The 15,999-nt window shown below is 42.9% G+C and overlaps 1 protein-coding gene across 1 annotated transcript in view; it reads right to left on the bottom strand.

Annotated features, from left to right (window-relative positions):
- Positions 1–15,999, bottom strand: part of PTPRG (protein tyrosine phosphatase receptor type G) — a 394,190-nt gene that overhangs the window by 85,296 nt on the left and 292,895 nt on the right. Inside the window, exons 7-8 of the mRNA XM_036390782.2 lie at positions 14,063–14,220; positions 9,618–9,810 (exon numbers count right to left, since the gene is read on the bottom strand). Of these exons, the coding sequence (XP_036246675.1) occupies positions 9,618–9,810; positions 14,063–14,220 (351 nt within the window). The remainder of the gene's footprint in view (positions 1–9,617; positions 9,811–14,062; positions 14,221–15,999) is intronic.

Here is a 15,999-nt window from a genome sequence, read left to right as displayed (position 1 = left end):
ATGCCCTGGGCCTCCTGGAGTGAAAAAACACCCTCACCTTGCTGACAGGGATGACCTGAACTGGGAGAACCTGGCAAACAAGCCAGCTCCTGCCTTCTGGAAAGGCCCTGAAGAGGCAGAAGCACTGCACAGGTGCATCTGGAGGAAGCCCCTCTGACCCAACTCAGGGGCTCTCCCAGCTGCTGGCCATGTGTGGGGCTGCCCAGCAGCTTGACCCAGGCTTTTCTCTGCAGATCAGCCCACTGGGGAAGGCAGGGGGAATCCAGCATCTTGGCCAGCCTCATCTTCCAGGGCTCACTCAAGCCTGGACAAAACCTGTTTGCCACTGGCAGATGAATGCTGCATGCTGATACAGTCATAAATACTGGGCAGGCCAGCCATACAGCAGAGAATGATTTTCTTCATGTTAAAAACATTCCAGTGGGCTGGAACAAACAAAATTAATTTAACAACTCTGCATTCATCTCTTCCATAATTTGATTTGTATGTTGTATTTGGCTACGTAACCTCCACGAGGCTTTCCTAACTGAAAGCCTGATAAAGCTTAATCCAAAAGCTCCTGGCAGCTCCATTTCAGTGAGCTAAAAGACAAAAAAAGGGGCTTGTTGCTTTGAAAAAATTAATTGCTGATACTAAGACACACCCATGAATGCAGAAATGGCATGTAAGAGAATCTTGCAGCTTTTTAAAATGAATATTGTTCCTTAAAAGCAGCCTGTATTTCTCTTTCAAAGACAGAAATGCAACACCAGCCAAAATTTCTGGGTTTCATCACTTTTTTGCATGTGCTACCTGTGGTTATGAAACGACCTATTTAGGGAAACTTTGTGAGAGTGCAAGAAATGTGTATTCAGTTATGGCTTGTACACTTTCTCCCTGTAAAACAGGTCTTCATATGATGAATCTAGTTGCACTGGGCTCAGCGGGATTTATAAAATCCTCTAAAAATGTTCTAAGTTAGCTTGTCCATGCATAAAAATGTCACCACTTTAAAGGCAGTTATTTCTAGCTGTGCTATGCCCTGCTTTGAAAAATCCCACTCTCTACCTCCTGCTGAATGTCTCAGCAATGCAAAACTGCTCTTCCTCTCCTTGGTGCCGTGGGATACATGTTGTGTGCTGAAGCCCTGACAATTTTCAGCACAGAAAAGCAACGTGACAGTGAGATCCTGAATCCCTTGTGGTGAAATGGGCATCTTCTAAGGCAATTCATACATAGCAGGGGAAACATGAGCACCAGGATGTGCCCATAGCATGTTACTGGCTCAGAGCTGCTCAGTGGTAATTAAATGACAGGGACAAGGGTCTTGTCTTGCTCTGGGAGGCAGCTCCTGGCTGTAAGGTGAGAGAGGCCTCACTTCTTTTTCTTACTACTCTGGATATGCAGGATGATTCATTCAACAGGATGAGTGGCAGGGAACATTGTCTCTCCCTTACAAAGCAGGAGCACAAATGAAGGTAGTTGGGGCATTTCTTCCCCCATGCTCAGTAGAAGAGAAACTGAGAGGTCAGTATGGGGGTTTCAAGTCTTTCTTCACCACAGGGGCAAACAATTTGGTGGCCAAGTTCTTGGGGGAGAGAGGGTGTTTCCTTGCCCTCTGCCCCAGCCCTGGGAAGGAGCTGGAAGGGCCAGTCCTGCAGGACAGATGCACCACTTGCTGCTGTAATGACACCCAACTCAGCCACAGGCATCTCAGATGATTTCAGAGTGCCTGCAAGCTGTGCTCAGTGCCTGTGCTATTGCCAAAACACTGCACCAAGTTCACTGAGACCTGTCACCCCCAGGAACCCAACTGCAGACAAGAGAAAAGCAATGCCACCAACAGAAAAAGGGAAGAAAAATACTTTCAACTACATCTATACCTATATACACACACACATATATATTCCTTCTCATTATTAGATCCTCAAAACTTCAAATAAACCCTGAAATGCAAAAATATGGGTTGTGCTGAAATGAGAAAACTCACACTTGCTTTCAGTGCCATGGTAAGGGAAGTGATACAGGGGCAGATTCAGCTCCATTGAACTGGTGTGACTCAGTGGAGGTGCTCAGCAAGAGACACCAATCCATAACAAACAAGAGCATGCTTTGGGCTGTCAGATTCAATCCCAGAGTTCAGCAAGGGCTGTGCTCCCAAAGGATAACAAATAAACTATAAAGATCATATGCACAGACAACACAGGCTTTAATATATCAGAAAGTGCTAAGAGGCATACTTATAACATTTTCCCTCTTCTTTTACTAAATGTTTGCAGTTTTTCAGCTTTGCTTTAGTGTACATTGTTGACTTCTCAGAGTGCTTATAAATGACATTATTAATACATAAGGATAATTGCTTTAAAGAGTAGCACACATTTTTCCTTTACCTTTGCCTGCACTTTGCCAGCAGGCATTGGCAGGCTCCGGAGCATGCTGTACACACAAATATTTGTGTTGATCTACTTCAATCCACAGGCAGAATGTAGCTAGGAGACAGACTATTTATCTTCCCTGCTCTTACCTTCCACTATGCCTCAAACAGACAGGGTTGTTGAGGTGTGAGGCACAGACCCCACACTTGTTTTATGAGCCCTGTGAAATAACCTCATGAGCAAATGGGCACACGGGTCCCTCTGACTGAGGGCATCTGGACAAGCTGGGGTTTGCCCCTCTGTTGCTGGCCCTTTACACAACCAGCATTTGGATTAATACCTGTATGGCTTTGTAGCACCTAAATTTCCATGGCATCACAGCAACAGATCCTGTTTTACTGAAAGGCATGGACCATCAGATGCCATGCTGGGCTAAACTGATGTCCAACAAGGACCTGCCCTGCAAGTTTTGTGTTTGTATTGCACACATCCATGTGTGCACACAGAGGGTGACTTGTGTTTCAAATGTACACCTGTGCCCTTATTGACACAGTGTGTTTGTGCCACACGTGTGATCACATTCAGTGGCACAAACAGCATCAATGGGAGAAAGAAGGAATTCCTGCCAGAAGGACACATATCTCCTCTGTTAGCCAAGCTGACCTTTCCAATGTTCTGGTGAGGGCTGTTTGGCCTGGGGAGCATAGGAAGGATACAGCAATAGGGCTGGTAGAGCTCCCAATACATGCCTGTGGGATGCTCAAAATCAGATTAGGAAAGCAGCTTTCCTTTCATAGTTTCTGGAAGCTTTTTAAAGGATGAGCTGCAGGGACTCATGGTTCAAACTAAAATTAGTACTTCTGTGGGCTGAACAGCTGGGCCAGCAGGTAGGCAGTGCAGAAAGGAATTCCCTCCAGGTGTAAATGGAATAAATCATCAAGCTCAGCTCTTCCAGCTTTAGTGGCAGCTGTGAACCCAAACCCTACCTACACTTTCACACTGAATTCCTCTTGCTCTGTTGGTTTGGACCCTTTATAATCTCTGAAGAAGTGTAAGCAGTAGCTTAGTGCTTATTAATAAATCTATTGATAAATTGTTCACTACATTCAGGCCCAGACACACACACTCCTCACAGTAAAACCACACAGAAGTTACTACAGGTGTAAAACAGAACCCCACAGAACAGAGCCATTGCAAGGGAAGCATGAGGTCTATGTCAAGGTTAAGTACCACATCTTTTTGCATCTGATTCCCCCTCAAAATGGGTCAGTTTTTTTTAATGAAAAGCTTTGTGTTCCACCTGGCTTGAAAGTGCCTGGAAGGCAGAAGCCTGTCCTTTCCTGCTCTTGCAGGACATTCTCCAAGACACACACAAGGACCCAGCCAGTGCTGCACAGCAAGACAGGGTTGAGGTGGAAGGGATGAAATATGCAGAAGGAACACACAGCTTTCTGTCTAAAATGTGCCTTCAGCAGCCACTTGAGGCTCAAAAAGAGACTCTTGCAGCTGCAGGTGAGTACCTTTACCTGGAGCACTAAGGCAGTGGCAGACAGACAGGTCTGCAGTGCCAAGATGCAGGACAAGCAATGAGAAGGACAATGTCACCACCCTCAAGTGTGACCTTTTTTCCTCCAAGCCAGGCTGCTACACCAGCAGAAGTCCTAATGATGAGACATGAATTCATTTGCACCACATTTAGTAGGGTGCTGACCTGATTAAAGGGGAATAGGATTGGGAAATGATAACTTCCATAGCAAAATGAAATCAAAAAGCAAATAGGAAAAGCCCAGTTGTCCACGAAAATGAGGAAGGAGTTATTAATCCATGAAGAAATCTTCCAAGATTCTTTCAAAGGAAAAAAAGAATCAATGCTAATGGTAAACATACTGTAAATTAACTTTAAAAGGTTCTTGTTTATTTCCATTTCCCCTGTGATATTTCAAGAAAATAAATAGCTAAATTTTGCTTTAGCCATCCTGAGTTACATTTTCAATAATGAATCATTTAAAGTTCACCTTCACTTTGTTGTTGTTTTGGATATGTTACATATTACTATGGAGCGTTTTTAGTAATTTAGGTTTGACTAAAACATAAAAATGACATCCTGCAAGAGTAGAACTTCTCTGCCTAAGACTCCTTCTGGACTCCCAGAGAGAACCTGAGGGCATGAAGAGACTGCAAAGTTCTTTTGAGACAGTTTTCATAAAACATGGGCATTTAGAGAGCAAAACCAAATTACTGGGAGTAATAACAGAGGCTATAAATGAGACAAATAACTTGTTCTCATTCAGAAACACTGCTGCCAATGCTCTAGACTATCTGCCTCAATGTTGATGTCACTGCACTGAATCTCTGCTCCTTTGGATGCTGCTGCATGGCAGGTGCACTCCAATGCTCTGCAGAAAGACAGCACCTTTACAGAAGGCTGTAGTCTCATTTCTGACATCAGGAGCCATGAAATGGTGAATAAGAACTAAACTGCTTTGCTTGAGTGCCTGCACCTTTGGCTGCAGGCCCCTCCCTGAGCCATGCTTCCAGCACAAGGCTTGCAGGGAGGAAAATCCAAATATCTTCTATCCATGTTTTAGTGGCATTATGTTAAAAGGACTTCCAAACTGTGAATTACTACCACATAACAGTAAGGAAAAGGATCACCTGCACAGTACTAGAGAAATGTCCCAGCTGTTAATTTAGAGTCCAAAGCTAAGTTTTACTGGAGTGAATTTATGACTGCTCATTATTTAACTTAGCCTAGGATCATAATTACAGATGGTACTCCGAGGCGAAATCCCACTGATGGGAAACAGCATCGTTTGAGACTCCAGCAAAGAGTAATCAGACACCTTTGGGAAAGTAATCAGGCATCTGTGAAAGAAAACTCTGATGTCAAGGGCCCCTCACATGGGATGCTTGTTTAAGTGTTGTAAGGCATGCAGCACATTTAATGAGTAGAAAGGTTAAAGGGTTTCTTTGAGTGTTAAAAAAAAATAATAAAGAAACAACATTTGATGTAATCAGCAGCAAAATAAAATGGGCAAATATTGTTGCACATGGGGTACTTCCTGAAACAAGGAAATGAAACACCTTTTCCTCCTGAGTTTCCATGCCTACACCTTTACTAAAGCAGGTAATGTTTTGTAAATACAGCTCTGCTTGATGAGACAACATGTGAAAGTAGTGAGAATCCCCTGCAGACCCAGATCCTTGAACTGGATGGACCTTTATGTAAGAATTCTGTTTGTCCCTGATGATCAATGTACACTATTAAAGCAATAAATAATTAGCAATCCCTCTACCAGAGCTGCTTGAAAGCAGCCCAGGAGATGCAGGAGCACAATATATGATGTGATAGAGCAACATAGTCCTGAGCCACAGAGGACAGGCCAGAGAAGAAAGGAAGGACTTTTAACTGAGATTGTCTTGTCCAAAAAGTCAGACACTGCCACAGGCACTGATAATTACAGTATCTGATTAATGCTTTACAAATGCATTCTTGGCTTAGAATGTCTGTACAGAAAACTTCTAACTTTTCAAAACTTTACATAAATTAGTATTGTAACATGGGTGAGCCCCTCTTGTTAAATGATGCCTCATTCAACAGTATAATCCACTGTATAGTTTGGATCTCTGAAAGTCTCATATTCTTAAAAAGTATCACTGTGCAAAGGTTTATTATCAACCCACTAGTTGCTAGAATTACATAGCTGAACAGTATTTAACCTGGATGGTGGATTTCAGAAATAAGATCTTTAAACATCATCTGTATGGTTTTTTGAAATAGCTCCAGGGTCAACTTAAAAATTAAGCTCAGCTCATGGGCTCTGATTCAGCAAAGGTGTTATGCATATGCTTTTATTCCAGGCATACAAGTAGTCCTCAAGAGAACTGTTTTAAATCAGCTTTTGCCAATAGGAGGAAGCAGTAAGATAATGGAATAAAGGAAAACTCTTCTTGTTAAACTCTGACACAAAAAAAAATCTGGAGTTTTCACTTGTAAGTGAAAAATTGGTCCTATTTCAAATTAGCTGAAGTATTTCACCATCTTGTGTTCTGATGATTGAAAACAATGCCCCTCTCTTCATTGCCTCTTTTGAATTAAAACAAGAGAAGGGAGAGGAAAGTAACTGCAAAGCAAAAGGCTGGTAACATTCACACTGGTTAACAAACTGTATACAAGAGCACTGACCTAAAACAGCCTTTCCCAGAAGACCTTTTGTTTACCAAGTGCCACCACTTCTGGGGCTTTGCTAAGGAAATACTCAGAGGACTGGTACAGAGTGAGAAAGTTTTCCTCCAGTGTATCTGCAGGTTATGCTACTGGTCACAGTTCTGTGACCTGAGATAGCTTTAATGGCTGAGAGAAATAGCTGAGAGCCCTTTGGTCCCAAACTGTTCAGGATGGCACATTTGCCAAGGGACCACTGCTTTGTGTTGATCTGAAATTCCCTACTCACCAGGGAATTCTGAAAATTATTCTGAACATTATGCAAATTGTTCTGGGCACATTTTCCTCCAAAATACGAAAGGCTTACATAATGAATGCTACACTGTTTTCCAGATTAGCAATACTGCCCACAGACTTAATAGAGTGTGACAGAGGAAACAAATTGCAAAAATTCACACCGACAAACATACCCGAACTTCCCCTGCAGAGCTGGAGACCATCACAAACCATATCACCTTGCAGCAACTAAAAGACACATTTTCGTGACCATGCCTTTTCCTAGAACACACAAATCAGGAACAGGGAGGGCAGACAAGAGTCACCATGTGACAGCCAGTGGTCACATTGCCTAATGCAATGTGGAAAGCATTGAGGTGCAACCAGGAGGTATGGAGGAGAATCTGCATAAGAGAAATTTGTAATGTTAACCTCACACTCTTCTGTGCAAGACTGTCTGGCTGGGAAGCACTTCATGCACTCTGTTCCTCAGTCCTTTTGCATGAATGACACTGTATAAAGTGGTACTATATTCACTAGCTGAATAAACAACAGGTTTTGCTTTCACTCAAGTATTAGGACTTCAACTCATTTTATTTATATGTCAGTAGTTCAGAATGTGCAGTGGACCGGGTACATCATCACTGCTCAGCTTTGTCAAAAAAGGGGCCAGAACCATCCACTTTGTTATATTTCTGGAACAACTATATCTCACCCCTGTAACCTTTGGAGGATATGTTACATTTTGTGTTAGCAACACTGCGCCAACCTATTTATCTTAAGTTCATGAAAAAAAATGCACATATTTTCAGTGTCCCCTGGTGTGCACACAACCCAGAAAGTGACAAGCTAACAGAGCTGGTACAAAACAACCCAATAGCCTATTGCCCAGCCAATAGCCTCCTAAAGCAAAAAGCTGAGGAGAGGAAGAAATCAGCAACTCCAGCCTCATCACTGGCCGCTGAATGTTGTCAGACCATGGGAAATGCATGTCCCCCACCTGAGGGTCTCTCACGTCACAAATTCAAGGCAGGCAGGCAGGCAAAAACACAGAGCATTAGGGTACTTGAACATAATAGCAGAGGACCCATGGAGAACCTGCTCAGGAAACAAGTCCCCAAGAACCAGACCACATAAACATGAACATGGTTGTGCTGGTCCCTTGCTCCTGTGGACTGCCTGACTCATAACTAAGCCACCTGTGCTTGGTTCTTAAAGATCGAAGTCATGGTGAATCTGGTTATTCAAGGTGCTCCTTTGGTCTCGACAGCTCCAAATTCAAGATCAGCCCATTAACTACAGACCTTAGTGTTTGTAATGCTCTGACAAAATTGCAGGTTTCAGTTATTTGCTGTGGTGGTGAAAACCACCCCAAGATTCTTTATAATCTTACAAACAATCCAGTGAGGGAGGAATATGCAGGCATGTGCCAAAGCAGTTACATCTCCTTGAATGTTATATCAGAGGTACCTTGGCTGCACTCACAAGAAAAACGAGTCAGTTTTGTCACTTTTAGCATAATGTAACTCATTAACTTTCATCACTGTTGTGGGTAAATAATATGTACAGAGGATATAACTGAAGAAATTACTGACACATGTTGCTGTTACAACACTGATTGAAAACTACAGGCCAGAGCATCCGAGCGTAGCAGAGTTTCTTCATTCCCAAGATCTCCTTCTCACTTCTGATGTAAATTCTCTGTCCCAAGGCTGCCTGGTACATGAGGTTTGTGTACGTGTATATTATATATATATAAATAAGCACACTCAGAGAATAATGAGCCCTGAGAAATACACTCTCCCAGCACTCTCTTGGGAAGGTGAGGTTGCTGAACGCAGCTGTTTTCATGATTCACATCCTCTAAAATCTGCACTTTCTGTGCCTGGCCAGGTGAAAATGCCAGGTAAAAAAGGGAAGCCTGTAAATCTGCTTCACTGTTTCCTTCTGGCAAACTGCCCCTCTCTTCTTTACCTCTACTGGTTAAGCACCAAGCACTTCGCAAGACTGAAGACTGGAAAGTACATGTGATTTCTTCTACCTATAAATAACACCAGTCAGTAAAATAGAGGCAAATAAAAGTAGTAAATGATATTTATTTCTAGTCTTATTTTATCCAGAACACATTTCTCTCAGAATTTCTGATGTGCTCCTCTAGCCAGGGCTGCCTGTGCCAGTGCGACAGGAACCTCCCTCCAGCTCATTATCTGGTGTCTGACAGAAGCAAGCACCAGCTGCTCTACAAAAAGGCACATGAAACACTTCAGCAAGACATTAGAAAATCACCTGCCTAAAAGGAAGAGATTATTTTCCTCCTGTCACCATTACCAACAGAGTGATACAAACGCTGAATTAAAAGGTTGGCAGTTTTTCAGAAGTCTTGTTACTGGAGAAATGAATCCCATAACCACATCTGGACACTCTATTTTCATTCAAACACCCAATGCCTCAGTGCTAATGGGGCTGAAATTTTACCTCTGACCTTGGCCCTTTGGTTTTCCCTTTTTGTCTGGTATCTCCATGGCCCTACAGCCAGCTGGCAGAACCAGGGACATTGCCAGTTTGAGATTCATTTTTTGTGGCTCTGAGACCCACATATTCTAAGGCTGTATTGTCATGGCACCTTGTGACAGTGAGTTCTACAGATATCTAAAGCATAAGCAGAATTAGTTAATTTATTGACACTTACCAACAAGGAATGCCTGCACAACCTGCATTATTTCTTTGGTAGCTCACAGCTGTTCTTAATACCATTTGATAACAAAGTAGACAGAAAAAAATTCTCCTATTAGCCAGGTGTAAAATTCAAAAGCATAATCTACCTTTGGAAGCTTCTGTACCGAGTGGATTTTCCAAGATGTCTGTCATGTCTTGGTTCCAAGCATCCTTCACAGCAGACTTGGATACCTTCCTGTTGTTCAGCCTTTGCTCTGGTCGGAAGTTATTCCTCAGGTACTCCACAGACTTGACATGGTCCTGCTGCTCAGTGGTGAAGATGGAGTAGAATGCCTCCAGCTGGTGGCAGCCATCATGGCAGGGGAGAGAAGAGATGTTAATTAGAAAAACAATGTGGTGAAATCCGGGTGGCTGATAAGACAGCAAAATGGAAGGAAGTAAAATGTTGATGCCAAGACTGATAAAAGCACATGGGAAGTCAGACTGCCCACTGAAATTATTGCCAACCACCTTATCTCAGCACAGAGCTTATCCTGCCCACCATGGGAGAAGGCCTTCTAGAACCTGTGGACATCTGTCATTGGCAAAGGAACATTTGCCCTTAAGATCCCTTTTGTGTGTGACACAGCCTTGCCAAACCCTCCTCACCACTGGCACTGCTTTGTTTCACAGTATTGCATCAGAAAGTGCTTCCAGGTCATTCCACACCGAGAGCTTTCTCCTGGATAAGGCAACACTTCCTTATCTCTGAATACCTCACCAAGTTTAGCTGCCAGGCTAAGCTTCACAGACAGCTCGTGCAGCACTTTTAGGCACAGCTAGCAAATACTCCTCTGGGAGTAAGTTCTTCTGTTGGATTCAGATCTGAGCTATTTATAAGAAAACGTATTAACCTGTAAGAAAGGACTGTAATTGGAAAACTTTTCTGTTACTTTGTATCTTAGTGTTTCTTAGGAAAAAAAAATTCTAGCAAACTAAGGAGAAAATATTTTCAGCTAATATTTTTCTCCCAGGTACAGTATTTACTGTTACCTTGTTATCATTCGGGACAAAAACTAGAATTAGTTATGTCGCTGCTGGAAAGACTGAGCAAGACAGAGCAGAGAAGGAATCAGTCCTGATATTGTTTGCATCACATCAGTTACACATATTGATAGTATGGATTTTGGGAGCACAGAATCTGGCCCAGGAATTGAAAAAGGGACTTGACTAACATTCATAGCTTAATCACTGAAACTCACACACTTTTCATTAAGTGTGTCTGCTCTAAAAGCTCTGGAGAATCATGTGAGCCCCAAATCTTAAAACTGGAAGAATTATCATGGCTCCTCAGTTGATAAAGCTGATAAAAATAATCAAAGAAGTGTGTAACAGGGCAGTTGAGCATCATCTACTGACTCATGAGGCACCTACTACCATTCTTTAATTTCCTCTCAAACCAGTAATCTGAGCCCCCTTCAGCAGAGGGACAGCAGGGGATGAGCAGGGAGGGGTGACCACCAATGACCAGTTCCCATCACAGGCAGGGAGCCTCGGTGCCACTTCCAGAGCTCAGGTGCCACTACCAGAGCTCAGGTGCCACTTCCAGAGCTCAGGTGCCACTACCAGTGCTCAGGTGCCACTTCCAGAGCTCAGGTGCTGCTTCCAGAGCTCAGGTGCCACTTCCAGGCTTGCAGGTGTGGATGCTGGGATTTGAATTGCCCTTTTTTTTTCCCCCTGTATCTTACATGAATAATTTATTCCCAGGTTCTCAATACAATTCTGTTCTGATTATTTCAAAGAAACATCTTGAAAAATTTCAAAAACCATTTCCTAATTTTTAGCAGGACCCCCTCAAAAGCATAGGAGGATGGATTAAAAAAGGGGTGAAAGGACTGACTTACACTTTTGTCTGTAACCCCCCCCCCAACAGATGATCCTGCTACACCCTTCTATAAAAGCACAGATCAAAACTCTTGTGCTTATTTACAGACCTTTTGCACTTCATGCACTGGAAGCAGTTTTGATGAAGCCAGCTAACAGGGCTTAAGGTGACTTTATAAAAGTGCAAGAACTTAGGTAGTAACTCCTTTTCTGAAGTCAAGTCTCTAGGCTTAGACATCTGTGACATTAATTGAATTTTTAAACTTTCAGAGAGAACTTTTAAAATATTTTCTTCTGCCATGCTACCTTGGGGAGGTATAATTGCATTTTAATAACTGCCAATTCAAACGTGATTTTTAACCTTCCACCTTTTATGTGTTGAAGTATATATAAGCCATTTCAACCTCACTTTCACTATAAAAATATTATCGACGACAAATGAGAAATTAATTTATCTATAGCTGCCAGGAAAAAAAAATATTCTAAGATCTGCAGTCAAGGAGCGACATTCATGCTCTTCAAGGAGTACAAGAGCTCCTGTTCAGAAGAAGAAATTAAAAGCTCTTGTAAGACTATTGTAGATACAGGGAAACCTGATCTAAAACTCTTGAGTCATGCAATTACAAACCATTAAAGCCTGATGTGTAGTTTTCTAAGGGTTGGATATACAAATGGCAATTAAAAATACTGAAACTGTTGTGAGCACAATGAGCTACTCTGAGGTATGCATTACGAGAGATAATGCCATGCTTTGGGTCATTGAATGCACTTAGCTTTACAATGCAGCCACAGGGTGACACAGCTTGTCCTGGTTTGTTGTCTAATTATCAGGGAAGATGATGATGATGGAGGACTGCAAATAAAATAGAGAAGCCTCCACAAATGGACCACTTCACTACTGTCCTTTTTCCAGCAAGGTATTTTACACAAAAGCACGAATTTAATTGGAACAGCAACAAAGCTTAAACAGTATCACTGTCATCCCCTGGGATTACAGGCTGCTTCATGGGGTTTGTGATAAAGAAGGTTAAACTATGGCCATGGATTATGTTACACTGTTTCTGTTAGAGGAACAAATAATAATCATAGCGGTGGCAGGGTGGCAGGCTCTTGAAACACACACATCTAGAGCTACTGGGGAGGGGGGAGTGCTATTATTTATTCCACATGTGCTGTAGTATCAATGAAAGTCTGTCTACACACAGAATTCCCAGCCCTTCAACCACATGCACATGCACAGAGCAGCACAATGCCAAATTTTAAAGGCCTGATTTGGAACAGTTACTTCTGTACAGCACAGGAAAGGAGCTATTCCAGGATAAAGTACCTTTATAGCGACAGCTGAAATTGATATTTACCATTTTATTTGTGTTTGTTAAAAAAGAAAAAAGAAGTCATGACCCACCTGATGTGCACACAGGGTATAAAACTGAGCATGGGCCAGGCCTTGCAGCCACCAAATAATAAACAGTAAACTTATTGATGTAGTGAAAAGCTACAAGGGATTGCAAGTATCCTGCAGTCAAGGACAGAATTCAAAATGATCTCGACAATCAGAGAAATAGCCTGAAAAAAAACAAGGGGTCTGATTCAAACAGGACCATGTGCAGAGTCCCAGGCTCCAGCCAGAACTGGGGGCTGCCTGGGGGCACAGTGTGCTCAGCACTGCCAGAGAGCTCCAGGGAAAGCCTCCAGCAAAAGGGTTCCTGCTGACCAGGAGCTGAACACAGGCAGCACCATCACACTTTTGTGAAACAGGCAAAATAACACCAGGATGGGGGGCTGAGACATGAATCCTGATGTGTCCCTCAGCCTCTGGAGGGCCTCAGCTGAAGCACTGCAACTGATTTTGAACACAGACTGTCAAAAAAAAGATGAAAGAATCTTTGGGAGAAGCATCGAGATCTAGAAAACAGGCAAAAAAGCCTGGAGCAGGGGTATGGCAAGTGTCTTCTGTACTTCTGAAACCTTTGAGCACAACATCTGTCAGTCAGGATCACCCAGTGAGCTGTTCATGTGCACTTGACAGAATTAGTAATGTAAAAACATTTTTTTACAGTGGATTATAACAGATGAATAACAGGCAAGACTAAGTCTAGCAGGTTGGCTTTCTAAAGACCACAGTCTTACAATGTCAAAATACACTGAACTGTCAAACATTTGACTTCATCTAGACATTGCCTTATCAGGATAATTCTTCAAAATCCAGACGTTGTGTCTATTTACATTAAAAGCTGCTATATGCTAATTTTTAAGATTTGTGCACCAGCTCGCTGAGCACATAATGGCAGCTTTACTGTGTTATAAAAACAGTTAAGCATGGAGAATTAATGGAAAGATGTATTTTCTAATGTAATTAGTTCAAATTACTAAATCTGAGCAGAACTGAAATCACTCACTTTACTTTGAAAAGAAAGTTTCAATTAAAAAGAATAAAAGGGAACTCTATGTAACTATTTACACCATAGCTTAATTTAATCTTAACAAAAACAATATGAAATAAATCACTGAAAGGAAACTGGGTTTCATGTTGTACTGTCTTCTCAAGACTGATGGCTCCTGTTCAGAAACAATATTACTTTAGAGAATAATAAAAAAAAATCACCGACACTTCCTTTTTTGTCAACAGAAACATTTGTGTTCTCCAAATTAAACTGGCGGGTTCTGAACAACACTGTCTTAAGGAGGGCAAATTAAGGGGTGGGCTTCACTGACAAAACAAACACACCTGGTGGTAAGAAATGGGCACGGGCTTCCTAAACACGATCCACTCCACGATCTCGCTGCAGGGAGGAGTAGTCAGGGACCCTGTGTAGCGGTAGTAGCTCCCCAGAGACGTTGGCAGGAGTTCCCTCAGCACAAAGGGATCCAGAAAGGTCTCCTTCTCTGCAGGGAAGATTGACAAGCAGGATTACACTTTTTTTTTAATGTGTCTTTAAAACAGACATCACATCGCTAGGCAGCTTAACAAGGTGTAATGGCAACAACATATTTTATCATATATGTAATGAAAAATGGAAACCCTCTGTAAGAGCTGACATGTGGTTTATTAAAAGAGCAGCCAAAATGTTAGTCAGCCCCATCCCAAACACACACCCTCCTAATCTGAACGTGTGCAGGTGTGAAGTGCACTTGCTTCCCCACTGGTTTATGTCAGTACAGAAATAATGCTGTAGTCAGTGGTTCCAGCACTCAGTGGCTCTCCAGCCTGATGGCAGCAGGACAGAACCCAGCGGGACACAGCCAGGCCCAGTGGTCCTGTTTGCTGCTGCCTGACCAAAGCACACCAGGCAGTGCATCTGTCCCATCTCTGCCAGCAGCAGAAAGGGATGCAGGAGCAGAGTCAGACCCTCAGTGGATTGCTGAGATGGAGGAGGCAGAGCCATGCTGCTCAGCCAAACTTCTCTGGGAGCTGCCAGGCAGCTGGGCTGAGGAGCAGGGACACAGGACACTGCTGAAGCTCAGCGTGGTGCTCAAAGCAACATCCAAGCAGTGCTTGTTCAGGCCTGCCTGCACCCACCCACACTGGGCACTGCCAGGGTGCTGCCAGACACAGCCTGCACTCCACCACAAATAGGTCTCACAGGCAGAACTGCTGCCCCTTCTCCCCAATCCAAGAAAGTCCTCCCCAGGGTCCAGCAGTCTGGGGACAAACCTTTTTTTATCTGAGAATCTCCTTGGACAGCCTGAAATGCAGACCTAAGCACTGGAAGCATTCACCTGCAAGTAACAGTGACAAGCTGGTAATATTTAACAGCAGTGAAGAAAAAGAAACAAACAAAAGGAGGGAACAGCTGCAGGCAAGGCAATTTCCCTGCCATCCCTGAGCATTTATGCTCTGCAATTCATGTTGACTCAGAGGCCGAGGCGCCCTCTCAGCCTCAGTGCAAAGGTGCTCACTGCCTCAGGCAGGCTGACATGAGGGGCTCTCCTGGACATCTCTGTTCCTTACTTTCAGTATCCTGGACATCTCTATTCCTTACTTGCATGCCTCAAACAGGAGCCCACACTTGGGCACAGGGAACTCTTTTTTTCTGTCTCACCAGAGCTGCTGAGCAAACCCAGCACCACCCCCTCCCGCCCCAACAGAAGGGAGAAGCAGTGGGCTGGTGATTGACACACACCTCTTCCAAATAGGATGAAGTCTGCAGAATTCACTTCCACAGCATCCCACAGTCTTCTATAAGTCTTGATCAAATCAGGAATTGCCTAAACCTCTTAGCAGCAGTCTGATAACTGGGGGACTTAACTCCACTGCTGCTGCACGATGCCAATGATACATACACTTCACGTATCTTCTATTTTCTGCACAATATCAACAGGTCTATGATGTTTTCATAACTTTTAGCATTCCAAAATATGAGTAATTCTATTAAAGTCAAGGCACTACTGCAAACTCTTGGTGAACAATTCCTTTCTTTCTAATCCAAGTAGATTTTGACCACATCTGCACCTCCAAAAAGGAAATAAACAAATAAAAATCCACATTTTTTCCCCGTCATAGCATACCTCTGTGAGAAAAAGTGTGCTTAAATAATAAATACTAAAATATATGTGATTGGCCAAAGTTCAAAGACATTCTAATCAAGAAGTCATAATCACAGCAAAAGGTCGCATTTAATTTGATTGGCTCATTTTTATGCAGAAAAAACTTGGTTAGAAAAA

The sequence above is a fragment of the Molothrus ater genome, chromosome 11, assembly GCF_012460135.2.
Source record: "Molothrus ater isolate BHLD 08-10-18 breed brown headed cowbird chromosome 11, BPBGC_Mater_1.1, whole genome shotgun sequence".
Taxonomy (NCBI): Eukaryota; Metazoa; Chordata; class Aves; order Passeriformes; family Icteridae; genus Molothrus; species Molothrus ater.
Note: the sequence above shows the minus strand (reverse complement) of the source record. Positions and strands in the feature narration are given on the sequence as shown.